This window comes from Monodelphis domestica, chromosome 2 (assembly GCF_027887165.1).
Source record: "Monodelphis domestica isolate mMonDom1 chromosome 2, mMonDom1.pri, whole genome shotgun sequence".
Classification (NCBI taxonomy): domain Eukaryota; kingdom Metazoa; phylum Chordata; class Mammalia; order Didelphimorphia; family Didelphidae; genus Monodelphis; species Monodelphis domestica.
This window is the reverse complement of record NC_077228.1, coordinates 249,896,109-249,922,558: the sequence shown is the minus strand read 5'-3', so window position 1 is coordinate 249,922,558 and position 26,450 is coordinate 249,896,109. Positions and strand designations below refer to the sequence as shown.

At 35.3% G+C, this 26,450-nt stretch overlaps 1 protein-coding gene across 3 annotated transcripts in view; it reads right to left on the bottom strand.

Moving 5' to 3' along the window:
• Positions 1 to 26,450, bottom strand: part of LOC100021387 (protoheme IX farnesyltransferase, mitochondrial) — a 193,826-nt gene that overhangs the window by 66,979 nt on the left and 100,397 nt on the right. For all 3 annotated transcript variants that reach the window (XM_001373524.4, XM_056817469.1, XM_007483380.3), the window contains exon 5: positions 19,296 to 19,366. In XM_001373524.4, the coding sequence (XP_001373561.4) occupies positions 19,296 to 19,366 (71 nt within the window). The remainder of the gene's footprint in view (positions 1 to 19,295; positions 19,367 to 26,450) is intronic.

The following is a 26,450-nucleotide window of genomic DNA, read 5'->3' as shown; positions in this document are numbered from 1 at the left end:
TATACAAGATTATATAAATACACAAGCATTCCTGAGGAAAAAGCCAGATCTAAATAAAAAATCTAAAGTACAAACAGAGACCCAAGAGAAACCTAAAAAGGTAAGTGAGAAAGACAAAACTTAAGGGACTCATTAAGGTCAAAATACAAAATATGTCTAAATGAAAAGAGGATATCTGTAATTCTCAAAAATTACTTTTTGCACTAGAGGAGATAGAAGGAATTTACTGAGAAAGAGGGTGGGGAGGTAACCCTATTATGATTATAGGATGTATATATGATGAATATGTATGTGATGATATGAAGTAATGTACATATATGATATGGACATATATGATAATACAAAAATCAAGGAGGGGAAAAATTACATTGAGAGAAAAAGGGAGAGAGAGGATGGGATAATTTATATAACATAAAGAGGCATGAATAATCATTATGGAGAAGGAAAGATAAGAGTGGTGATGGGCAATGTTTAAATATTAATCTCATTGTAACTGACCCAGGAAGGGAAAAACATATATACTTATTGGGGTATAGAACTATATTTTACCCTACAGAGAAATAGAAGGGGATTGAAACAAGGGAAGGGGGAGGTAATTGGAGGGAGGGAGATGTGGGAGGGGTGATAAAAAAGAAAACCCTCCTGAGGATGAACTGAGTGAAATAAAAAATAGCAGAATCGAAAGGGAAAAATGAGATAGAGGGCAATATATAGTAACCATAACTCTGAATGTGAATTGGATGAACTCACCCATTCAACAGAAATGGATAGCAGAGTGGATTAAAAAATAGACTACTTGGTGTAGGGTTTGAGGTTTTGATCCAAACCTAATCTCTCCCACACTGTCTTCCAGTTTTCCCAGCGGTTTTTGTCAAATAGTGGGTTTTTGTCCCAGAAGCTGGGGTCTTTGGGTTTGTCATATACTGTCTTGATGAGGTCACTTACCCTGAGTCTATTCCACTGATCCTCCTTTCTGTCTCTTAGCCAGTACCAAATTGTTTTGATGACCGCTGCTTTATAATATAGTTTGAGATCTGGGACTGCAAGGCCACCTTCCTTTGTATTTTTTTTTTCATTATTTCCTTGGATATCCTTGATCCTTTATTCTTCCAAATGAACTTTGTTATGGTATTTTCTAGATCAGTAAAACAATTTTTTGTAAGTTCAATGGGCATGGCACTAAATAGATAAATAAGTTTGGGTAGGATGTTCTTTTTTATTATATTGGCTCATCCTACCCATGAGCAGTTAATATTTTTCCAATTGCTCAAGTCTAGTTTTAGTTGTGTGCAGAATGTTTTGTAGTTGTGTTCATATAGTTCCTCTGTTTGTCTCAGGAGATAGATTCCTAAGAATTTTATTTTGTCTAAGATGATTTTGAATGGAATTTCTCTTTCTAATTCTTGCTGCTGAGCTGTGTTGGAGATATATAGAAATGCTGATGACTTATGCGGGTTTATTTTGTATTCTGCAACTTTGCTAAAGTTGTTGATTATTTCGACTAGCTTTTTGGTTGAATCTCTAGAATTCTTTAAGTAGACCATCATATCATCTGCATAGAGCTTGTTCTCCTCCTTGCTAATTTTAATGCCTTCAACTTCTTTTTCTTCTCTAATTACTACTTCTAGTGTTTCTAGTACAATGTTAAATAATAGAGGTGATAACAGGCATCCTTGTTTCACTCCTGATCTTATTGGGAATACATCTAGTTTGTCCCCATTGCAGATGATGTTTGCTGATGGTTTTAGATATATACTGTTTATTATTTTTAGGAAAGACCCTTCTATTCCTATACTTTCTAGTGTTTTTAATAGGAATGGATGTTGTATTTTATCAAAGGCTTTTTCTGCGTCTATTGAGATAATCATGTGATTTTGTTGGTTTGCTTGTTGATATGGTCAGTTATGTGGATGGTTTTCCTAATATTGAACCAGCCCTGCATTCCTGGTATGAATCCTACTTGATCATAGTGAATGACCCTTCTGATCACTTGCTGGAGTCTAATTTTGCTAGTATCCTATTTAGGATTTTTGCATCTATATTCATTAGGGAGATTGATCTATAGTTTTCTTTCTCCGTTTTTGACCTGCCTGGCTTTGGAATCAGTACCATATTTGTGCAAAAAGGAATAATAAAGTGTAGGAATTCCATGGCGACTGGACCAACCTCCAGGAAGTGATGCAGAGTGAGAGAAGAACCAGAAAAACATTGTACACAGAGACTGAAACACTGTGGTACAATCAAACGTAATGGACTTCTCCATTAGTGTCAATACAATGTCCCTGATCATTCTCCAGGGATCTAGAAGAAAAAACACTATCCACAAGCAGAGGACAAATTTTGGGAATAAAAACACCGAAGAAAAGCAACTGCTTAACTACAGGGGTGGAAGGGACATGAATGAGGAGAGACTCTAAATGAACACCCTAAGGCAAATACCAACAACAAGGAAATGGGTTTGAATCAAGGACACATGTGATACCTTGTGGAATAGCACATCGGCTATGGGAGGGGTGGTGGGAGGGGGGAAGGAAAAGAAAATGATATCTGTTTCCAAGGAATGTTTGAACATGACCAAATAAAATAATGTATAAAATAAAAAAAAAGTAACACAGGATCATTACTGAATATTGAATATTTGCATTAAATTTCTTGAACTTTTGACAAAAAATAATAGACTACTATATGTTGTTTACAAGAAACACATCTGAGGCAGGGTCACACACAGAATCAAGTTAAAAGGCTGGAGCAGAATTTATTATGCATCATCTAAAGTCAAAAAAATCAGAGTAGCAATTATAACCAGATAAGGTTAAAGTAAAAATAGATCTGATTAAAAGGGATAAAGAAGGAAATTACATTTTGCTAAAAGGTAATATAAATAATAAAGTAATATCAATATAAAACATTTATGCACCAAATGGATATATCATCCAGATTCCTTAAGGAAAACTACAGCAACTTAAGGAGGAAATAGTAAAACCATCATACTAGGGCATGGCCCCCAGTAGTGAGAGTAGTCCCAAATAAAATCAGAGCCTGTAGGAATGTAAGTAAGGGATAGAGTAAATTTCATAGATTGTCTTTAAGACAAAAGGAAGAGAATTTGGATACAAACCCTGAGGGGAAAGATTCTGGAAGGAGAGGAGAGTCTTGAGATTTGACTGGTTTTAACTGCCACTCCTGATTCTGTCTTTTCATTGAGCTGAAAGGAGGATTTTTGCTCTGGCATTCCCCTGGAAATCCTGATCTTGTGGAAAGAGTTGGATATTCCTGGGTGGGAGATCTGCCTCGGAGGAGATCTGCTTTTCCCTGGATTACTGAGATTCATCTATCTGAGAGCTACTGTAAAGATAATTTTAACGTTGTGACTTAAAATCTAAATTAATTGGTTTCCAGGGAAAATCCCAAATAATAAACTACCCAAGTCAGCTGGAAATTATGGTGATTTTAATTAATATAGCGAGAAGGAAATAAGGAAAGAGAGAGAGAGAGGAAAGAGTTAATTTAAACTGCTCCAGCTCAGGCTGAGCCAGGCAGGAGTTAAAGACCTTAGTCAAAGGGGCCTCCCTGCGCCCAAGAGAAAAGGAAGTCAGTCTTATCACTCACCAAGAGACTATCTCAAGGAAGCTATCTGAGTGAGCTCCTCCAGGCTAAGTTCCAGGATCAAACTGGCACCCACCTGCTCACAGGAAGTGATCAGCCAGATCCAACTTTCCAGGGAAAGAGTTTTTCAGAGACAAAAAAATCCCAAATATATAGACCTTTCACCCTTTTGTGTCCACCTCTAAATTTTCACATCTACCAATCAGGTCAAAGGCTTTCACCAGGACTGCCCATACTTTCAGTTCTCATCTTCCTTGATTAGTTTATATCTTTTTAGCTACTTCACACTTCTTTGTTAAGTTCACCTTTTGTCAGTTACTTGACCTTTCTGTGATTAATTTAACCTTATAGTTACTTAACACCTTTTTGTATTAAGGTCTAAAAATAGACTTAGCTTAAAGTTCTAGCTTCACTATAAGGTGAGAACTAAGTACCTTCATTGTTCAATTAGGAGATTACAACTTTATCTTCTCCTAAAGTATGTCTAAGTAGGGTGGAGTAATGCAAAGTACTACAAGACATTCCTGATTCTGTTAAAGAGAGTGTCTTCATTGATACAATCAGGAGATAGCTAAATCAAACCTTCTAAAGTACAGTCTGAGTAGGGTGGAGTAGTTTTAAAATTCACACTACCAGTCAAAGACCACTTGACTAAGGTAATCCCAAGGCTTTGTCACCTGGGACTCTGGGTTACCTAGTAAGACAACCCTAGACTTGAGAGGGAATTCAGGCTACTAATGAATCCTGTCTTCTTAGTCTGCTCCTGAGCATATCCAGGCAAGAAAAGGACTAATACAGGAGTTCTGTCAGAAGAACATACAGTATTGGGTCATACATATTTTGATATATTGATTTATTTTCCTATAGAAAACACTGCTTAGAGCCACTAATAGAAAAACTGGAGTTAACAGTCATATAGGGATAAAAAAGGCATATACCTTATTTTCAGCAGAACATGGTACATATACAAAGACTGAACAATTACAAGGGCATAAAAACATAGCAAACAAATGCAGAAAACCAGAAAAATTGAATACAACTTTCTCAGATCATAATGCAAAAAAATTATAATTAATAAAGGGTTCACGGAGAGGTAAATTTAAGATTAAATGAAAACTAAATAATTAAACCTTCAAAACTAATGGGTCAAAAAACAAATCATGGAAACAATTACTGATTTCATTGAAGAGAATGACAATGAAGAAACAACATATGAAAATCTATGGGACCCAGCTAAAGCAGTACTCAGGAAAATTTGAGTGCCTGTATCAACAAAACAGGGAGGAAGAATATCAATGAATTGGGTTTGCAACATAAATAATTAGAAAGAGAATAAACTAAAATCTCCAGATAAAAACTAGATTGGGAATCAGTTGAAAGTAAAAGAACTACTGAACTAAAGAATAAAACTAACAGCTGGTACATTGAAAAAACAAATAAAATAGATTAAGTATTGGTAAATCTAATAAAAAAAGAAGAGAATAAAATTAAAAGTATGAAAAATGAAAAGGGTTATCTCACCTCTTATAAAGTTGAAATTAAGATAATTGCTAAGGGCTACTTTGCCCAATTATATAGCAATTATTATGATCTAGGTGAAGTGGGCAAATGTTTATAAAAAATATAAAATGCCTAGGTTAACAAAAGAATACTTAAATAATCCTATCTCAGAAAAAAAAAATGTTTACTCCCTAAGAAAAAATCCCCAGGGCCAGATGGATTCACAAGTGAATTCTATCAAACATTTAGAGACCAACTAATCCCAATACTACACAAACCACTTGACAAAATAAACAAAGAAGGAATCTTACCAAATTCTTTTTATGACACAAATATGGTATTGATTTCAAAGTCAGGCTGACCAAAATCAGAGAAAGAAAACTATAGACCAATATTCTTAATGAATATAGATGCAAAAATCTTAAAGAAACTACTAGCAAAGAGGTAACAGCAAGTCATCAAAAGGGATTATTCACTATGACCAGGTAGGATTTATACCAGCAATTCAAGGATGGTTTAACATTAGGAAAACCATCCACATAATTAACAATATCAATAACCAAAACAATGGAAATCACATGATCATCTCAAATAGATGTAGAAAATGACTCTGACAAACCACAATACCCATTCTTATTAAAAACACCAGAAAATATAGGAATAGAAGGTCCATTCCTCAAAATAATGAACAGCATATATTTAAAATCATCAGCAATTATCATCTGCAATGGGGATAAGTTAGAAGCCTTCCCAATAAGATCAGGAGGGAAGAAAAGATGTCCATTGTTAATACTATTATTTTACATAATATTAGAAATACCTGCTGTAGCAATTAAAGAAAAAGAAATTGAAGGTATTAAAATAGGCAATGAGGAGACCAAGTTATCACTCTTTGCAAATGATATGATGGTCTACTTAAAGAATCCTAGAGAATCCACTAAAACACTAGAGGAAATAATCAACAACTTTAGCAAAGTTGCAGGGTACATGATAAACCCAAAGAAATCATCAGGATTTCTGCATATTTCCAACAAAACTCAGCAACAAAACCTAGAAACTCCATTTAAAATCACTCTAGATAATTTACAAAATATTTGGGAATCTATTTGTCAAGACAAACAAAAGAATTAATGAAAACAACTACAAGTAAAAAAACATTAATTGTTCATGGGTAGGACAAGCTAATATAATAAAAATGGCAATTTGTTAAAGGTAAATTTAGGGGTTTTTAACTGAACATAAATTTAGTTAGTCATGAGGGATTAATTCAAATCCCAATTAAAAATACTCATCAAATACTCATCAGTTTGGGAATTTTATGGTGGTTTAATTAATATAGAGAGAAGGAATTAAGAAGAAGAAGAAGAGAAAGAGAAAGAGAAAGAGAAAGAGGTATAAGAATTTTCCAGCCTAGCCTAAGCTAAGGGAAGTTCAGAGACCTGAATGATGAGGCCTCCTCTGAGATGAGGGGCCTCCTAGGAGGATAGCATTTAGAAAAGATAAAGGAAAAAAAGGAATCAGCCTAAACTCCGAGAGAGCTTAGGGAAGATGCCTCATCTGACCCATGCCAAGATGTCAAAACACTGCCACAAGCCAAACTGCTAGTTGAACCTGTCTCCAAGAGAAACCCTGAGCTCAACTTCTCCACCACCCAAAGAGAGAAACCAGCCAGAGGAAGTGAAACAAATATGTAGACTTTTTTTTACATCACTTCCTGCGCCTCACATGTACCAATGGTAGCTTACGTTTGACTTAGGACAGCCCAGGGGGTCTATCAGTTGTTTCTTATTTGTCACTTCCTAGCACATGTCTGTCATAGGCTATACCTCTTCAACACTTAATCCTTAAGTAGGGGGGTAAACATTCCTATTTGTTAGGATTTTAAAAATTTAATCAGGGTGGAAAAAAATCTAAAAATTCACAATCCCCCTGATGATGATTGGGGGACTAGTCTCCCCAACTAATCACTAAACATAACCATCCTGCACCTCTAAATTCTTCTGACTGCAGGTGTATATAAAATTTCACTTTCTAAGAGGGGAAATAGAAGAAAGACAGCAAAACCAATGTTTGCTGGGCACATTAACAAAAGCCCCCGGCCTCTAGAAATCCTCCTCCTGATCTCCAGCTCCGATCCTAAATCGACTTCCACCCTGACCCTGTTCACTGTGTTGCTGCTCCTGCTGGGCTGATTGCTGGTACCGAGAAGCAGACTCCTTGGAGTCTCTCCTCAGGGCAGGTGGTAAAAACAACAGCAACAACAACAACAAAAACAACAGGGTGTCTTATTCCGTAGGCAAAGATTAGCCTCCTAACTCCCTCTGGGGAAACTAACATTTTACCTCAGAGGGGATGGGGAGAAGGAAGAGACTCTTCCAAACAGGAAGTTAATTACAGGCATGGAATATTCTATGAAAAAGCAGTGCACTGCCTATTTCAAATAGCTTCTACCATTCATGAGTGCACTGATTCTTTTACTTATCTTATCTGAGATTCAGGAGAGAAATTCATCTCCCTGCAACTTGGCCATTTGCGTCTGCTCAGTTTCAGATTCCTAAAACTCATTTTCTCCCTCTCTATGTAAGATCCCATAGTGTTGATAATAGGGATCTGAATTTTAGAAAAAGGAACTTTAAAGGGTCTAGAAGTGAAATTTTAAGACTTTTCAGACTCCATTTTTAAAAATGAACGTCTCTGTATCTTATTGTATTTTACTGATTGTTTCATTTAAGATTTAATTTTGTTGTTTTAAGCTCATATATTAATGTATTCGATACTGTTCTGTTACACTGAATCATTTTAATCTGTTTCAACTATTAAATGTATTCTGTTACTTTTCCTTTATGAATACTGAACAAAATATTGTAAAATATTGTTAAAGCCCATAAATAGACTATTTTTCCATTTTGCATTTGTTAATTGTCACATAGATGATGGATGGGCTCAACCTGGTTAACAACCTTCAAAGAATTTAATTGTAATGTTAAGGGGTCTTCAGAAGTAATTTTAATTAATTAGTTGTTTCTGAATTGATGAGGTTTTGTTTATATATTTATATTTTAAAGAATGTTGTATAAAAGGTAGAGAAACAAAGAAATGTTCCTACCAAAGTATTTCTATGAAGCAGGAAGCCAAAAAGAGCTCCTCCAAAATTCTTCAGTTTAATTTACTTACTTCCACAAGAACAATCTAGATTTCTTGGTGATGTTCTACCCCAAATAAGTTTCATTTTTGTTTAAAAATATACTTGCCATGGTTGAAAGATTTGCTACGTCTGTAAAAATTGTGACAAATATCCATCAGTTCATAGGTTTTTTTTTCCCTTCATACAGCAACTTATATGAAATATGATAATGGGTTTGTTTGCTATTGTTATTAAATGGGCTATTATAATTTTGGGGATCTTAATACCTTTTGAATGTGCATTACATGTTGTACTAATGTTCTTTATAAAAAACTGTTACTTTGTGAAAATCATTTGCCTGTATTCACATTGGATCATGGTCAGAATTGAAGAGGAAATGGATCTCATTTTTGGTGAGAAACCTTTGTATTCTACATTTCCTTAGCTGACAGTGTCAACGATTGTAAGCTACATATTTTTGTTTTTAAAACTCTTTTTATTATTGTTTTTGCTTGCATGTACAATATACTATTTCAGTTTTATTTTTTCTCTCCGTTTTGTATTTGAAACACGTCACCAGCATTGAGAAGATTTTCTTTAACTATTTTGATTTTGCAGTAATATAAGTTTAAAATATATTTGCTATAATGTCAATGCATGCCCCAAAAGCTTGGGACTATAAAAATGAAGCCACTGATTGTTTAAAAAAGAATTATGGCACTTTGCTTAATGATTCTGCCTGATTCCAGGACAAGAGAATACAAAAAGAGCCATTGCACAGTGCCAAAGAAGCACAAAGCTAAAACTTCATAGTGCCTATCGAGTACAAGTTCAAAGAGACCAACCAATCCCAATGGGATTCATGAAAATTTTGAGCCAAGACAAGAGGACTTGAACTTGTTTGCAGTTCGAGGTTGTGTCTGTTTAACATGTGTTAAAGACAAGTCTTCCTTGTCCCACATTCTACCAAGTATCTCATATTTGGCTCCTACCTGGCTCCTATAATCTAGTCCCTTTTCAAAATTTCTATAGTGCTGGCTACTGATTGGGTAAATGCATGATTGCTTAAATAATTTTAATTGGGCCCTGATTCAAGGACCTGTTATGGATTTGTTTTTCCTTTACTTAGAATTTTTAAACATAAGACTTTGATCTTCTATATTTCATCCAGAAATTATTTTTTATTTGGATTTTTAAAAATATTTTTTATTTCTCTTGCCAATTGATTCATATACCTCATAACTCAGCCATGCATCCCTAAGTGATCCCTGTGTTTTTCAACACCCTCTTCAGGGGGGAATGTATTATTATTTTAAATTGCAAATTTTATATTCTTTTGGGGAGTAATTTTAGGGTAAGAAACATGCTACCTCTCCAAATCCAGAAAATGAATTCTTCTTAGAAGGCACCATGAAGATGCCTCCACAGACAACAAGCTACATCAAAAAGATTGAGAATGAACTTTGGGTGTAGTTGATTGAACTGAAGGTTGATCGAACATTTAATTTCAATGTATACTCTTATGCCAAAAGGGGACTGTCCCCTTACTGGCTTTTTGTCAATGCACCTAGCAATTATTGGTTTTGTTCTCTTTTCCTCTTATTCTCAAGTTACTGCAATTTCAAAGTTGGTATGTTTTTAAGACCCACTGGAGAGACTAGTCTTCCATGGGTCTCAGGGGTAATGTATGATTAAAAATCTGTTACCCCCCAAAAAGAACTACATATCCCAAGAGTCCACTGACTTCCTGTCATTAAGTACTTCCTGTAGACAGAGGATAAAGGGCGTGGGCTTTGGAGGCTCCCTTTCTCTGATGTAGAATCAGCATTGATGATTTTGAGTGGAGATGACTAAAAATGGCTAACCAGCCATGGTCATGTGGTCTTTATTTTGTAACTTCTTTATTCATTGAATTCTAGTGATCATTAATAAATCTCTTAAAATATAATAATATTATTGAGATTTAATTTTAACTTTTATAAATCCTACCTAAACTAATTTACTTAATTCAGTGCCATACCTATCAAACTCAAAAAAAAAAATTTCATAGAGAATTAGAAAAACTTGTAACAAAGGTTGTTTGGAAGAACAAAATACTAAGAATATCAGGGGAACTAATGAAGAAAAAAAAAGGGAAGGACGGGGGACTAGCAGTACCAGATCTTAAACTGTACTACAAAGCAGTCACCATCAAAACAATATGGTACTGGCTAGGATATAGAAGGGTAGATCAATGGAATAGCCTAGGGATAAGTGACCTCAGCAAGTTAGTGGCTGATAAACCCAAATATCCAAGCTTATGGAACAAGAACTCACTATTTGGTAAAAACTGCTGGGAAAATTGGAAATCAATATGGTAAAAATTAGGTTTAAATCAACATCGTAAAAGAGTGAAATAAAAAATAAATTAGGTGAACACAGAGTAGTATATCTGTCAGATCTATAGGAAAGAAAAGACTTTAAGACCAAGCAAGATATAGAGAACATTACAAAATGCAAAATGAATAATTTTTATTATATTAAATTTAAGTCTTAATACAAACAAAACCAATGCAACCAAAATTAGAAGGCAGGCAACAAACTCTGGGGGGAAAATTCTATCATAAAATTCTCTGACAACGGTCTAATTTCCCAAATATAACTAACTGAAATGTACAAGAATTCAAGCTATTTCCTGATGGAAAAATGATCAAATAATATGAAGAGGTATTTTTTAGATGAAGAAATCAAAACTATAAATAAGCACATGAAAAAGTGTTCTAAATACCTCCTGATTAAAGAAATGCAAATTACAACAACTCTGAGGTACCACCTCACAACTATGAGATTGGCCAATATGATAGTAAAGAAGAATAATAAATGTTGAACGGGATGTGGCAAAATTGGGACACTAACACACTGATTGTGGAGTTGTGAATTGATCCAACAATTCTGGAAGGCAATTTGGAATTATGCCCAAAGGACATGAAAAGAATGCCTGCTCGTTGATCCTGGAATAGCACCGCTTGATTTGTACCCCAAAGAAATACTAAAAAAGGGTTATACAAAAATATTTATAGCCACACTCTTTGTGGTGGCAAAAAATTGTAAAATGATGGGGTATCCCTTGATTGGGGATGGCTGAATAAATTATGATATATGATGGTGATTGAAAACTATTGTGCTATAAGAAATGATGAACTGGAGGATTTTTATATGACTGGAAGAATTTCCATGAACTGTTGCAGAGTGAAATGAGCAGAACCAAGAGGACATTGTACACAGGAAATGAAACATTGGGGAATGATCAAATGTAATGAACTTTTCTAGTAGTAGCAATGTAATGATCCAGGACAATCCAGGTAGGACTTATAAGAAAGAATGCTATCCACATCAAAACAATGAACTCTGGGAGCAGAAACACAGAAGAAAAACATATGACATTACTTTTTTATATGGGCACATGATTTGGGGTTCAGGTTTTTAAGAGATTGCTCTATTGCAAAAATGAATAATATGGAAATAGATATCAAATGTTAACACATGTATAACCCAGTGGAATTGTCTGTTAGCTCCCTTGCACAGGGAGGGAAGAGGCAAGGGGAAAAAAAAAACTAACCATGTAAACATGGAAAATATTTTATTTTATTTTTTTCTGGGTTATGCATGTATTATCACAAAAATACATTTCCATATTATTCATTTTTATAAGTGAATACTCTTATAAAACCCAAACCCCAAAACATAAACCCAGATAAACAAGTGATAAATCATATGTTCTCATTTGCATTTCTACTCCAAAAGTTCCTTCTCTGGAGGTGGAGAGCATTGTTTTTCATAAGTCCCCAGTTATCCTGGATCATTGTTCTACTTTTAGTAGAAGGATCTATCACATTTGATTTTTCCACAATATTGAAGTTACTGTGTATAATGTTCCTGTTTCTGCCTGTTTTACTCTGTATCGGTTCATTTAGGTTTTCAGCTCTTTCTGAAATCATCCTTTTCATCATTCCTTATACCCATCAGTATTCCATCACCATCATATACCACAATTTGTTCAGCCAATCCCCAATTGAGGGACATCCTTTTGGTTACCAATTCTTTAACCACCACAAAAAGAACAGGCATATTAAAAAAAAAACAACAAAAAACTTACCTTTCGTCTTGGAATCAATACTCTGTATTAGTTCCAAGGCAGAAGAGTGGAAAGGGCTAGGCAATGGGGGGTAAGTGACTTGCCCAGGGTCATACAGGTAGGAAATGTCTGAGGCCAGATTTGAACCTAGGACCTCCCATCTCTAGGCCTGGTTCTCAATCCACTGAGCAACCCAGATGTCCCCGCATAAATATTTTTCTACAAACAGGTCTTTTCCTATACTTTTTTGTGACTTTGGGACACAGACCTAGTACTGGTATTACTGGATCAAAAGGTATATATTCTTTTATATCCGTTTGGGCATAATTACAAATTGCCCTCCAGAATGGTTGGAGCAGTCTATTACTCCACTAGCAATACAGTACTGTCCTAAATTTTCCACATCTCCTCCAACATTTATCCTTTTCTTTACTGTCATATTGGTCAGTCTGATAGGTATAAGGTGGTACCTCTGAATTGTTTTAATTTGTAATTTTCTGATCAAGACGGATTTAGAATATATTCAATATGATTGTTGACAGCTTTCGTTTCTTTATCTGAAAACTGCCTAATCACATCCTTTGACTGTTTATCAACTGGGAAATGAGTTGGGTTCTTATAAATATGACTTAGTTCTTTATATATTTAAGAAATGAGGCTTTCGTCAGAGAAATCTGTTATAAAATTTTTATCCAATTTGTTGCTTCTCTTTTAATCTTGGTTGTATTGGTTTTGTTTCTACAAACACTTCTTTTTTCCCCCCAGTTTTTGAATGAATTTATTTAGTCAAATTAGAACATTATTCCATGGTTAAAAGAATGGAAAAATATTTTAAAATAAATAAAATTTAAAAAATGTAGTCAAAATTGTTTACTACTAATATTTTCCCTTCAGGAGCTTTTGGATACTTCTCCTGGCCTTGTTGCCTCTTCTTTTAGACCATCAGGGTTGGAAGAAGGCTACTTAAAGTAGTTAGCTCAAATACCGTAGTGAGACTGAGCAGTTATTTTTTCATCCTACCAGTCACATTTTTCTATGCTGCACCGTCATCTCCACAATGTTTTTCTTAATTTCCTAGATTGGATTCAGTTAACTGAGTGAATTCCAAATGGTTAGGGGAAAGAATCTGAGGTCTTTACTAAGTAGGATACTCTGAAAAACTATACACTTGATTCTACTTTTTTTTCTCATTCCTTCTACTAGCTAGTTGTTTCCTCCTATGCTTCTGTTTCCTAATTTGATCTGGTTGTTTCCAGACTCCTCACATCTCAAATTCCTTTTCCTTCAGGTTTCTTATTCCTCCACAGCTATTTTCGTTTCTCATTCTTAAGTCTTCACACTGTATAATTAATTTAAATTATAGTTTTAGGAAAATTTTTCTTGTTTGAGAGTAATTTTAGGATAAGAAATTTGCTACCTCCCTGAATCCAGAAAGTGAACTCTTTGAAGAAGGTGACAAGAAAGATACCTACAGAAACCTCATATTGCACCAAAGGATCCAGCATGAACTTTGGCATATACTGAAATTGAACTATGGGGGTTAAATGCATTTATTTTGAATGTAAACTCTTATGCCAAAGGCCCCCTAATTAGCTTTTTGTCAGTGTGCCTAACAATCATTCATTTTGTTCTCTTTCTCTTTTATTTCCCTTTTCCCTCCAAATTATTATAATATCCCCTTTAGCAAGTGTAATATTATATGTACCTTTAGTTGAAAATTTTTAAAGGTATAAGCTGGTTATGTTAAAATGATCCATTGGGAGAACTAGTCTCCCAAAGGATAATGGGAGAATTGTGTAATTAGAATCTGTTACCCTAAAAACTATGATTCCCAGCATGCCACTCTCCTCACATTCCATGCTGATGTAGGCAGAATATAAATTCTGTGTAGTTCTGGGTCTTGCTCTCTCCTCTCCCTGTGGTGGCAGCAAAACTTGGTCACATGATTTTATTTTGTTAGATTATTACCCTTTTATTCCTGTACTTCTAATGATTATTAAAAACTTTATAAATATAATACTTATAGTATAGGGCATTAATTTAAATCCTACAACACTGATCAAATTTATGTGTATCAACTCTCCTTGGTAGTGAGGATCCCTGCAAGAATATGAAAATTCACTCCAAATACTTTGAATCTAAAATTGCAGAAATTATAAGGAGTAAAGGTAGACTAGGACTGTGTGATCCAACAAGTAAACTGAAAGTCACGGTACCTAGATACAAAGTCTGACTAGTTTTTTATTATCATTCTATAAGACTTAGTGGGTGATGCATTTTTTCATTATAAAAATTAAAATTAAATCTCAACAATAAAAATATTATATTTTCAGAGATTTATTAAAGATCATTAGAAATAAAGGAATAAAAGGGATACAAAGTAGAAAATCATGTGCCCATGGCTAATCAGCCAGTTCAAAACCCCCACATATACCGTCATTGACAGGAAGTCAAGGAGGTGAGACCCAGAACTCCCACTAAATTTATCCCCTGTCTACAGTAAGTACATAATGACAGGAAGTCAATGGACTCCTGAGAAATGTAGTTCTTTTTTTTTCTTTTTTAAATAAAAACCCTTACCTTCCACCTTGGAATCAATACTGTGTATTGGTTCCAAGGCAGAAGAGTGGTAAGGGTTAGGCAATGGGGGTTAAGTGACTTGCCCAGGGTCACACAGTTAGGAAGTATCTGAGGCCAGATGTGAACCTAGGACCTCCCATCTCCTGACCTGGCTCTCAATCCACTGAGCTACCCAGCTGCCCCCTGTAGTTCTTTTTTAGGGTAACAGATTTTCAATTATACATTCCCCCCTGATGATCAATTTGGGGAACTAGTTTCCCCAATTTGATCATTTCACATAATCAACTTTTAGATTACAGTAATTTGCGGATAAAAGGGAAAAGAACAAACCAATGATTTCTAGGCACATTGACAAAAAGCCAGTTAGGTGGCAGTCCCCTTTGGCATAAGAATATACATACAAAATCAAATACATTCCACCCCATACAGTTCAAATCACCACATCCCAAAGTTCACTCTGGATCTTTTGGTACAACATGTTGTCTGTGTAGGCATCTTTATAGTGTCTTCTCCAAACAGTTCACTTTCTGGATTCTGAGAGGTAGCATGTTTCTTAACCTAAAATTACACTCAAAAAAGAATTTAAATGTTGCATTTTAGAATAATTACACATTCCTCCCTGAAGAGGATGTTGAAAAACACAGGGATCACTTAGGGAAGCATGGCTGAGTTATGAGGTATATGAAACAAATGGCAAGAAAAATAAAAAACATCTAAAAAATCCAAATAAAAGAGAAAAGATAATTTCTGGATGAAATGTAGACTATCCAGTCTTATGTATAAAAATTCTAAGTAAAGGAAAAAAAACCTATAACAGGTCCTTGAATCAGTGCCCAATAAAGTGATTTAAGCAATTATGCATTTACCTAATCAGTAGCCAGTACTACAGAAGGTTTGTCACACTATGAAAGACAGAAATGGGACTAGATTTATAGCAGCAAATTCCAGGATGAAGCTAGAATAATCAATGTTAGGCATTTGATATAGAGTGTGTAGTAAAATGAAGACCTGCATGTTAAACAGCAAACCTCAATTCTCACACATGATCAAGTTCTTGCACTCTTTGCTCAGAATGTCATCAAACCACCCACATAGGATTAGTTTGTTCTCTTTGACCTTGTGCTTGATTGGCACTATGCAAGTAACTTTGTGCTTCTTTGGCACTGTGCAACGGCTCTTTTTGCATTTCCTTCTCTTTGAATCATACAGAATCATTAAGCAAAGTCCCATAATTATTTTTAAATAATCAATGGCATCATTTTTATAGTATAAAGCTTTTTGGGTATGCATTGACATTAGGGCAAATGTATTTTAAACTTATATTACTCCAAAATGAAAAGAAGTTAAAGAAAATCTTCCCAATAATTCTGACATGTGTTTCAAATACAAAAAGGAGAGAAAAAATAAAACTGAAATACTATTATTACACATGCAAGCAAAAACAACAATAAAAAAGTTAAAAAACCCAAAAATATATAGCTTACAATCAGTGACACACTGTCAGCTGTAGGAGTAAAAATGAATAAATACTCCTAGTATTTAAAAAATATATGATTTTAATACTAAATCAAAAAAGAGGGAAAAGAAAAAAGGCTCTTTCAGTCAAGTGAACAGAGCAAAGAGAGACAGAGACTCACACATGCAACACTTCACCAAAAGCACAAGCTCTGAAAAAAGAGCCCCGCAGCGTGGGTTCCAGCCAAATTTATGTCCTAAACATCCTTACGTAAAATGAGGACATAACTTAAAAGGATGCTGGAAATGTAACCTAGGTGTTGCAAATTTTCCATCTGCACACAGCTAAGAATAGGTAGAATTTAAAGGTTTCTTACCAAAAATCAGATCCATTTCTTTTACAAACTTGGCCATGATTCACTGTGTGAGTACAAATGATTTTCACAAAGTAACAGTTTTTTATAAAGAACAATAGTACAACAAGTAATGCACATTCAAGAAGTATCAAAATCCTCAGTTATAATAGCCCAATTAATGACAATAGTAAACAAACCCACTATCATTAGGATTCACATGATTTTGCTGTATGATATTTAAAGCTAATGGATACCTGTCACAAGTTTTTCAGGTGTAATCTTTCAAACTTGGCTGAGATGATGGCCGTAAGTTTGCCATTATGGGTTAATTCCTTACCACTCTTCTGATTAGACTGATACTTAGTATCAGTTATAATACAGAAGGAAAGCATTTTGGAAAAAAAGTCTATTGGAACAGTATATGTGAGAGGTGATGAGGGCCTGAACCATACATAACTAGCACTCTCTTATTTCTCAGCTATTCATATGTCATATTAAACATATTTATATAACCATCCTGTATGATTTTTAGTGAAAGTGACATAATTCTTTTTCCTTTCAAAGAAATCTCACTTTAAGCCATTATTTTAATAAAATATAGTACACATACTTTATTTTACTATATTGCCATTTACAGTCTATTATATTTGCATTTGTTGTTAGGCTTAATGTTAAATATCACTAACGTATGATGTTACTTGGCTTATGATAATCAAAATAATACTTTAACATGTTATTTTTATTTCAGCCTTATGTTTCATATTAAAGTCAGAAAGTGAGTTCACAGGGGTGTCTGGAACGTAACTCCTGCAATAGGTGAGGTATCACTGTATGATCTTTTCATGTCTGATTTTTGTCAACACTTAAATGTTTCTTCTGACATATGCATTTGTTTGAAAATCATTTGTACTGTGAGATTTAAAATGGTGAAGGCCTTAAACTGTAGTGATTAAAATAGTGGAAGATATAAATTGTGATAGATATAAGAGAGGGTGAGTAAATTTGACCACAGAAAATGTTTCACTACAGTGTCTTGGTTTTTAAATCAAATATAAGGTGGTCACCAGGGAAATATTCCCAATTATTCAAATACCCAAGTCAACTGGGTTTTATAGAGATTTTAATAAATACAAATGTGGAATTAAAGAAACGAGAGAAAGAGAGAAAAAGGAAATAAGTATGAAGGGCCTTAAGCCAACATGGCCTAGACCTGAGTCTTAAGAGAGAGAGATCAGTCAGTCAGCCTTTTAACACTCACCACAAGGTCTGTCTAAGCAAGGATTCTAGTGACACCAGGCCAGCATCATCTCAACTGCTTTCACCAGCTCCCTCCTCCATCTGAATGTTTCAGAATCAGTCCTTCCTCAATCTGAATGTTTCAGAATGAGTCCTCCTCAATCTGAATGTTTCAGAATGATCTCAGCTCTTCTCTGAGCTCTCATTTTTAAGGGCAAAATCTCCTATGTCACCTCCCCTAAGTTCTTCCATCTAGCAATCACTGTAGATGTTTTCCAAAAGACAGCCCATTTTGAATTCACAGCTGAGTAGATTAATCTCTTTAGTAAGTCAGAAAAAAATGCTGCTGTGTCGACTAATTTCATTAAGAGAAAACCTCTGAGTAAGTTTTCACCTTTTAGGTCTAAGTAGTTTACAAGTTTCCCCACCTTTATAGGCACTTAGCATCCCATTGTATCAATTCCAAAAATAGGCATGGCTCAAAGAACTCCTTTCCTTTATAAGTATGGTTTTCAAGTACTTTCATTGTTTAGCAAGGAGTTTTCTGCCCTAAAGCAGCCCCAAGTAGGGATGGAGTAGAGATCCTCCCATAGCAAGGAGTTTTCACATTCAAATAGAGTTCTCACTATCTGGTAGGGAATTATTTCAAGTAGGGAATTGGAGGATTCCTCAATGTGGAGTAAAATTTTTAACATTCATAAGTCTGTGAAATTTTAAGGCTTACAGTACAAATAGTGCTGCTCCTGGAACTAACAATAGGGGACAATCACAATGCTCTGATATTGTATTTGAGAACAAAGAATATGTCTTATCACACAATAAACCCTATAAAAACTTAAATGCACTCTGTGGTATTTTGGGTTCTATTGAAAAGTATTTTATTAACCATACAGATATTTAGAGATGTGTCTATTTTTAGTCTTTCATGGGAATTTTTTTGTGGAAATTTTAGAAAAGTAGTCTAACAGTACAAGGCAGGTAGAGAGATAAGCACTTATACAATATCTACTAAATACCAGGCACTATGTTAAGTGTCTTACAGATATTAGATCATTTAGTCTTTACACAGCCCTAAGAGGTAGGTGCTACTAATTTTATCCCCATTTTACAGCTGAAGAAATTGAGGCACCACAGATCAAGTGTATGGGGATACACAGTTGGTAATTATCTGAGGTTGTATTTGAACTCAGGTCTTCCTGATGTCATGCCCAGAATTTTATCCATTTCCACACCTATCTGCCTTTAAATCAACAGAAAAAAATAGGGCATAAAAAGAGTAAGATTAATATATTATTTAAATGGGTTATGTATTGCATTACTTTACCTGATCTGTCCTCGAACCAGAGGTCTGTTCTTGGTTCTGTTCATATTTGAATCAAATGGAACCTCAAAGAACTGCATTGAAGAATAAAATGACAAAAGAGATAAAAAAGTATTAAAATTATTTCTACATAAGAATGATTACCTTTCTAGTTACTTTATTCTAATTATGATAGGCTTTCAAAAGTCACTTTTACTAAAATCCTACTCTGATGTTTCATTGTGCCACAGAAGTAATCATTTGTGGCAAATTCAAGCTCAAAACATTTTGATAGAGGACTGATGACAGATTTATATTTCTGTTATTTAAGGACCAAACTATGTAGGGGTCCCATTACCAGACTAGCTATAGGGCAATGACATTTTTGGCTGTAGCATCTCTCAAAGATTATCTGTAATTAAAAGAAATGTGGATACTGGTACAATAGAGTAAGTGTTTTAATTACTAGTATCTGAGGTTACATTAAGAGAAATGTGTTTCCCAACAATTGAGAGGTCATTGTGCCAATGTGCCCTGACTTTGTCAGGTATTGTATTGTATCTGAGTATCATGTTCAGTTTGGGGTGCCAATTTGGACCATCACAGTTTAAGGAGGGCACTGATAAGCTGGAGAGTATCAAGAGGACAGAAACCAGTATGGTGAAAGTCCTTGAATCCATGGATTCATATTGGAATCAGGAAATAATTTGAAAAGGAGGACCTGTATGGGGAAGAGGACTGTCTTCAGGCATCTAAAAGGGCTGCCATATGTAAGAGTCAGACTCACTTTGTTTAGCCCCAGGAAGAACCAGAGGTTCTTTGGAAAGTTGCAAAGGGGCAATTTTAGTTTTGATGTCAGGTAAAACTTTCCAATATTACAATTATCTAAAAGAGGAATGAATGCATTAAGAGGAGATAGGTTGGGGGAAGCTAGGTGGCTTAGCAGTGTGAATGTCAGGCTTAGAGAAGGGAGATCCTGGGTTCAAATCTCGTCTTAGCCACTTCCTAGTTGTGTGACCATGGGCAAGTCACTAGACTCTTATTGCCTAGACCTTATTGCTCTTTTGCCTTAGAACAAATACACAATACTGATTCTAAGAGAAGGTTAGGGTTTTAAAAAAAAGAGAAGGTGGATTGTGGAAGTCTTTAAGCATAAGCTAGATAAACACTTGCTTTGTTTTTAGTAGGGATTATCTTTCTATATGTATTGGTCTAGAAGGCTGTTGAGAGTCCTTCCAACTCTCAAATTCTGAGAATACCCACAATTATAAAATTACAAGTTCCTGAAACATTAAAATATTGTATAATAAATTTCATTTGTTGAAATTTGATAGACAATAAAAATACACACTCTAAAAGCATTTTAACACCTGCAATGAGCCTTACAACAAATACGTTAGGTAGACATTACAGGTCCTATTATCCCTCTTTTACAGGTAAGGAAACTGAGGCTAAGTAATACTACTTTGCCCATGGCCACATACATAGTGTAGCATACCAGGCATGTTAACATCTTGGAAGTATGATTGATGTATTGATATTGTATCCTGTATTTACCAGACACATGGTCAGATCACTTGATGTTCATTGTATGGAAAAGGACAGTCCAAAGGACTAGCAAAGGACAAGCAAATTCCTGGGATGGGCTTGGCTCAAATTACATTCATTTACAAAGCTGGGGCTAGATTAATCTCCTCTGTGAGCCTTAGCAGACTCAGAGTCCAAAACAAAGACCAGGTCTTTCTTTTGTCTTCTCGGAGTTAAAAGCAATCTATAAAAACAGCAATAGATAGTCCCTAGTGTTTCCTAAGTTGGGAAAGGAAACACTTAGCTCCATTAGGTCTTTCCTTCTACCTCAGACAGTGAGAGACAATTCCAAGCCCTCAGAAAGAGTCTAATTATGCCCATTGCCAGAGAACAAATGTCACAGAAAAATCGTTAGACTTGAAACTGACACTGTCTCAGATCTGTTTGAAACTCCAATTCTTTCTCAAACCAGCTTCTTCACTTCTTATCTCTAATATAACAAGACTTAATTTCTAATATCATCCTTACAGCGGGGGGTAAGGTGTCAAGAGGCAGAGATGAAAAAAAAAACAAAACAGTGGAAGTTAAAGTAGGGGTAATCTGTTGAAAAAGACTATGAGATCAAGGGTGAATGCTGAGGGGTTGGCCTAGGCAAGGAGAAGCCTTACTCTTCATTTAAAACCAAAGGTAAGAAAGAAATCATGGGAGAAGATATCTGTGTGATGTGAATTGTGGAGGAGAGGAGAGGAAGGAGCTCTTGGTGAAAGGCCTCAATTTTTCTTTTGAAAGAAGTTTGAGATAAAGGCCTAAGCTAAAAGGGTAGAATAAGGGATACCATGAGAAGGTTTAGGAGATAGGAAAAGGACTGGAACAGCTGCTTCACAAAGTGGAAGAATAAATCCATTAGTTGGTAGTACAATGAATGCTTTATTGCAGAAAGATTCTAGTTGAGATAGGATAAAATAAATTTGTAGTGGAATTGGTTAAGTTTTGTGGGGCAACTAAGTGGTGAATTAGAGTGCCAGGAGTGGAGTAAGGCATCTTCATGAGTTTTAAACTGACCTCAGATACTTACTTCTGCAAAGATCAAGACCTCACCTACATTATGGAAAGAGCCACGTCCGCTCCAAAATGGAAGTCCAAAAAGAGAGAGAATCAAAAGCCTTTGCAATCAGCTTAAGTACCTTCTCGATCTTGCCCACCTCAGAATTCCATGAGATTACAAAGCATTTTGGGGAAGTGGAGCAAGGACTTGTGGGGATTGAAGTCCAGAGTTCAAATCTCAATTTTACACTTCCTATGTGACCTTTGGCAAGTCATTTAACCCCATTTGCCTCAATTTCATCTATAAAATGAGCTGAAGGAAAAACAGCAAACCTCTCTAGTATCTCTGCTAAGAAAATTCCAAATGGGGTCATGAAGGGTTGGAGACAACTGAAAAGTGACTAAACAACAAAAACCCTTTTTTTTTTTCAGCAGCATGTGGTAGACTCAGACATATCACTGAAATGTACCTAAGGAGAAAAAACATACAGTCTGTAGGAACTCTCCTCACTCTGAGCAGGACTGGGTATAAGTCTAATGGCTCAAGGACCCAAGAAAGAGAAGTTGTTAGAACCAGTAGCCAATTCCAAATGCCCCTATGACTTGACTCAGGAAATTGTAGAGAGGCAGAAAAGGGGCTCAAAGGGTTCTGTTTCAAATTAGAAATGAAATGATAGAACAAACTAGGACTATGATGGAGGAGAAAACCCAAACAAAACAACTTAGTGGTTTTTTTGGTGAACCCTTTGAAGTATAAATAGAAGAGACAAGGACAAAACTCACTAAAAGTATGTCACTTGGATAAGCATTTTTATTATAATTATGTATTCTTGACAAATCATATGTTATGTTACATATATTGTTATGTATTAGAAATAAATATCTGTTTAAGAAAAACAAAAGAATATGCCAAAATGTCCCAGAAGTATAAAGAGCAACTTTTTTTTTCAATTTAGATTATTTTTCCACGGTTACATGATTCATATTTTTTCCCACCCCTCTTCCCTCCTCCTTCCCAGAGCCAACAAGCAATTACACTGGATTATAGATGTATCATTGTTCAAAACCTATTTCCGTGTTAGTTACATTTGCAAAAGAGTGATCTTTTCACATCAAAATCCTAATCATATCCCTATTAAACTATGTGATTAATCATGTTTTTCTTTTGCGTTTGTTTCCACAATTCTTTCTAAAGAGCAACTTCTTACTAATTTAATAATTATTGAACAAAACACCTTAAAGTGCTCTAATACTTATATAGCCTTTATTGATTATCACAAAGCTTTTTACTCTGCCCCTGCTTAACTATAGTCCTAGGATTTAATGTCCTCCACACATAAAATTGATGCAAGTATAGAAGGGACACTATAGTATTTGATATCCACAAAGGAAAATATATTCCATTTAAACTTGCCACCAACGAGTACTGCTGAACACAATCAATACAAAACACAGCATTTTCCAGGAATAAAGTTTAATCTTTTATTTCTATCTAGCATCAACAACCATGAACCACCATTATCACTACTTCTGAATAAAATTCTAAATAAATTCATACATTATATTCAAAATTTCGTGTCTCATTCCTTTTATCCCCTTTCCCTCCCATTATTTCCTCTTTCCCAAGAAGGCAGGCAACACCATATAGGTTATAAATATATTATCAGATAATACATATTTTCTTGTTCCTCATGTTGTAAAACAAAATCATATTGCTTACGTTAGAGAAAAGTTCATAGAGGAAATAAAATGAAGGATGGTAAATTTCAATCTGTAAAGAGAAGAAAGTGTTCTAGCTGGATAACTAAAAAGCAGGTGGAAGTGAAAAAAATAAATATTAAATCAGCTTCCAAAGGATAAAGGAGGTACCACGGTAAAGGAAGATATCTTTGGGATCTAATAGATAAGAAACTGTCTTGTTGGAATTGTGGGTTTTCTTAGGCCTAGAGAAAAGGTATTGTTGGCCCGAAAATTCCAAATTAAGAATTAGTATAGTACTGTGCACATGGGCCCTTGATATATGTTTGAATTTATCCTCTAACTAAGAGATACAGTAAGATTCCATAGGACTGAGGTACAGTCATCATAGTCAGCCAAATCCATAGGATGAAACAGCTATAAGAAAAGCAACCAAGAGTTGAGGGTACTAAGAAGAGCAATTCCTGACTGATTTCCAGGGAAAACCAAGATGGCTGAGAAGGAAGGAAAGCTTGAATCAGCAATGAAAATTCTCTCCAACCAACTTTAAAATGTCTTAAAACAAATACTGGAGTGAAAGAACCAACAAGGAGATGGAATAAAGCAACTTTTATGCAGAGAACAACTTGAAAAGTAGGCAGAGAGGGTCTGATTCACTGGGGTGAGAGGGTAGCACAGGCTAAAAGAGGCTACACCAAGGAGTACCAGGCCCACCATCTCACATTGACTGTCCCAGGTTCTGAATTTGAGCCTAAGCCAACAGCAGCGCAACCCTATGCACACCCTGTAAAGTTCCAAGTTCCAGTCCAAACCTGCAGTAAGGTCCAGAATCCCAGGCCAAGGCAGTCTGTGCTGCATGCTGGAGGCCCCAGCTCAAGCTTGTGGTGAAGGCTTGAGCCTCATCATGAAGCAGGCTTTGAGGCATGGCCAGTCTGAGTAAGACAGTCTTCAGCATGCTGTGGGAGCCCTTACCAAACCTCAAGCTGAAGTTACAGGCCCCAGGGCAATACAGTCCATAGGGTGCCAGAGTGAGACCAAAAGCTTCCTCTCCCTGCCCCAAGACTAAGGCTAGACTTTGAGCCCTGGCATAAGGTAGCTCACAGTGCTCTGACTGCTGGCAAGGCATCAGGAGGCTCAGGGGGTATCACTTGAATATCAGTCTCTTCGCCTCCCTAAAACTTCCATAACCTTGGTGTAGGTCTTTATCACTTCACATTTGGACTATTGCAATAGCCTGCTTGTGGGTCTGTCTGTAATAAGTCTCTTCCCTCCCTAACCCATCCTCTAACTGCCAAAGGGATTTTCCTAAAGTATGGGCCAGATCATGCCATTCCATATTCAATAAATTCTACTGGCTCCCTATCACATCCAGAATCAAATTAAAAACACACAATCACACACACATACACACACACCCCACTATCTTTTCAATCTTCTAACATCTTATTTCCTGCCATCATCTCTTTGACTCAGTGACAATGGCCCTTTTATTATTTCATGAACAAGATACTCTATCTCTCAGTTCGAGGTATTTTCTTTGGCTATCTCTCATGCCACAATGCTCTCTCTCATCTCTAATTCCTGATTTTCTAGGTTTCCTTTAAGTTGCAACTAAAATTTCATCTTCTTTCTGCAAGAAGACTTTCCTAATTCATCTTAATTCTAGTTCCTCCCTCTTAATTATTTATCTTTTTATTACTTAGTCATATTAATTTACTATTAATTCCATTTTATACCAACAGTTGTTAGACATCATTTCTTATACATAATAAAACAATTATAGTAAAATTAACATTTTAGATTGATATGTTATTATAATATTCTGTTATTTAAATAATTTTTATATTTTCTTATTTATCTTGTTTTCACATAGTTGTATGCTTGTTATCTCCCCTATCAGACTGTGAGTTCCTTGAAAGCAGAGATTGTCTTGATTTTTTGTATTCCTGTCCCTTAGAACAGGGTTCAGCACATAGAAAGCCCTAGGCAAATGTTTACTAAGTCCAGTAAATCCAGGACTAGATAAGAACAAAGTCATAAGTTTGATAACAAGCCTTCAAGGAACATTTTACAACCCTGGGTATCTAAAGCCAGCCTGATCTGCAATGCAATTCAGGTCTGTTGGAGCCACATCAGGATTGTTCTTTGGATTGCTCTTTGTAGGTTAAGGACTGAAGAAATACAGTAGAATCTTGGTTAATATAAGCAATGTATTCAAAAACCTTTTCCATTAGTTGAAAATAATGCATCAATAGTGAATGTTTCTTAGGCTTATCAGAGCTACCAGCATCACTACTTTTGTACTTTGGGGCCATTATTAATAACTAAATAGCATTAACAAAATGAAGAGAAGCACTGTGAGTATAATTTGTTTTACAAATGAGAACTCCAGACAAAAACTGATGTGAGAGCTAATGTTTCATGCAAAATAATGTAATGAATCATAGTAACAATACTCACGAGAAAGAATAAGTGTTATTGGGCAAACTGGAGGGAAGTTTTACACCACTTGGGAAAATGACAAAGATTTAATCCATAATTAAAATGTTTTATTTTACATATTTTTCTGTCTTTATTTTTCTTAGTATACCTGAATTTACATGTGTTGAGTTCACATGAAACAAGGTCCTATTGAATATTGCTAGAAGCGCTTGGTTATTTAGTGATCTGTTCCAAGAGGCCTGAAGCCAACACCAGCTCTAATATCTTGTCAGAATCTCACCAGGAAACAAAATTAACTCTCAGTAAATGTAACATGAACTCAGATGAATAAAAATTTATGAATAATATAAAGTACATGGGCAAGTGATATTGAAGGAAACCAGAAAAAAAATATGCATTTCATTGACGAGGAAACCAAAATAGTACATAGCATGGGACAACATATGAGTGTTGAGTGTTTGAGGTGAC